Source organism: Stegastes partitus, unplaced genomic scaffold, assembly GCF_000690725.1.
Source record: "Stegastes partitus isolate 25-593 unplaced genomic scaffold, Stegastes_partitus-1.0.2 Scaffold212, whole genome shotgun sequence".
NCBI lineage: Eukaryota > Metazoa > Chordata > Actinopteri > Pomacentridae > Stegastes > Stegastes partitus.
In genome coordinates this window covers 237,614-239,059 of record NW_007577943.1, presented here as the reverse complement: position 1 = coordinate 239,059, position 1,446 = coordinate 237,614, and the positions used below count along the sequence as shown (strand labels likewise).

Here is a 1,446-nt window from a genome sequence, read left to right as displayed (position 1 = left end):
CAGTAATCAGTCACTCACCTGAATCAGCAGGGAGTTCTTATGTAATTACAAGTCCACGGTTTTGTCGTTATCATGGACAACGTTCCCTTTGATGATGACGTAACGGATGATCTCCTGATGTCCTCCCAGCTGGTAAATCAGATGCTCCCATCTGCAGTTAAACACAGGATCTGTTTTACACATGAATGTTTTTATAAAAGCACATAATATGCATTTAGAAACCGTTAACTACACGCTACAAGCATGTCGCATTGGTTAAAGCTTACATTCAGCAAACACTGAGTGAACTCCATCACATTTTTATTCAACAAAACATCTTACAAAGTGTGTAGTGTTCAGTGTTTCTGATCAGAAATCACTCAGGATGTGTCCTCATTCAACCTGGCTGCTAAAATTATGGTTTTTAAACATGAAATCATCCAGTAGTATAAAAAGCTTTGCAGCCAAAAGCAGCTACAAAAGGCCAGCAATGAATTAGATTAAATGTGATTAAAGGAAAATGTCAGCTTTCATCTGTTCAATATTTATCGCGTGTTTTCTGAAAACACAAGTTCTTTCCATACTTGAAAGGTCACAAGACAAATAACCGACGGCTGAGCTTTAAATACACTCAAACTGTTGTTTCTATGACACAAGACGCTTGTTTTTGTCCATAACAACACAAAATTGGCAGCATCCTTGTTGACATTCAGAGCCTCCCTCATGAGTTTTAATATTTTATTTTTACTGTTTTCTGCTCGAGAGCAAAGCATAAATCAATGGAACCAAACAGGCAGGTGATCAAAGGTAACATCTACAGCTCACCAGTTGTTAGCTTCAGGTTCAGGTCATTTAAGGTTTATTTCAATCCCAGCAAGAGAGGAAAGTATAAAACAAAGAGATGCAGTAGTGGTATTTGTACCAGGCATGGTTCTCCAGTCACTGATCATGACTTTGTCGCTGCAGTTCCTCAATCAGTGTAGCTGACTTCTACATGAAATGTTTCTTTTACACTTCAGATTACTGATACTGATCCATAAACACATGGACAGAACATAAACATCTTCCTGCTAAAGCTTGACATCTTTATGTGTTGTGTTGATTTACCGCGTGGTGTTGAGGATCAGCAGGTCTCCGTGTTTGTTGACCTCCAGAGACCCGTGTGTGTGGGAGCACCCGAGGGCGAAGGCTGCGTTGATGGTGGCCGCAGCCAGAGCCTCAGGCATGGACATCCTCATGTTGACACAGGCCAGGTGCATGACTATCGGCTGAAGGAGGACACACAGGAGAGAGAGAGACAGACAGAGAGGGGGCTGGTATGACAGAGGCAGGAGAAGACAGATGGGTTTTCAAACTCTCCACTCCTCCAGTCCTCACCATGGAGCAGCAGTAGGCGTTGGGGTTGAAGTCGCTGCCGAGGGCAACGACAACTCCAGCATCCAGCATGTCTCTGGCTCGTGGCTGGGG

General features: G+C 43.2%; 1 protein-coding gene across 2 annotated transcripts in view; it reads right to left on the bottom strand.

The window, feature by feature from the left end:
* amdhd1 (amidohydrolase domain containing 1) overlaps nucleotides 1–1,446 on the bottom strand; it is an 11,548-nt gene continuing 10,102 nt past the window's right edge. Inside the window, exons 9-11 of one of the 2 annotated variants that reach the window (XM_008280867.1) lie at nucleotides 1,357–1,440; nucleotides 1,087–1,247; nucleotides 1–151 (exon numbers count right to left, since the gene is read on the bottom strand). In XM_008280867.1, coding sequence (XP_008279089.1) covers nucleotides 46–151; nucleotides 1,087–1,247; nucleotides 1,357–1,440 — 351 coding nt within the window. In that variant the 3' untranslated portion in view covers nucleotides 1–45. Of the gene's footprint in view, nucleotides 152–1,086; nucleotides 1,248–1,356 lie in introns of both variants that reach the window. The other variant, XM_008280866.1, reaches the window with a different exon arrangement.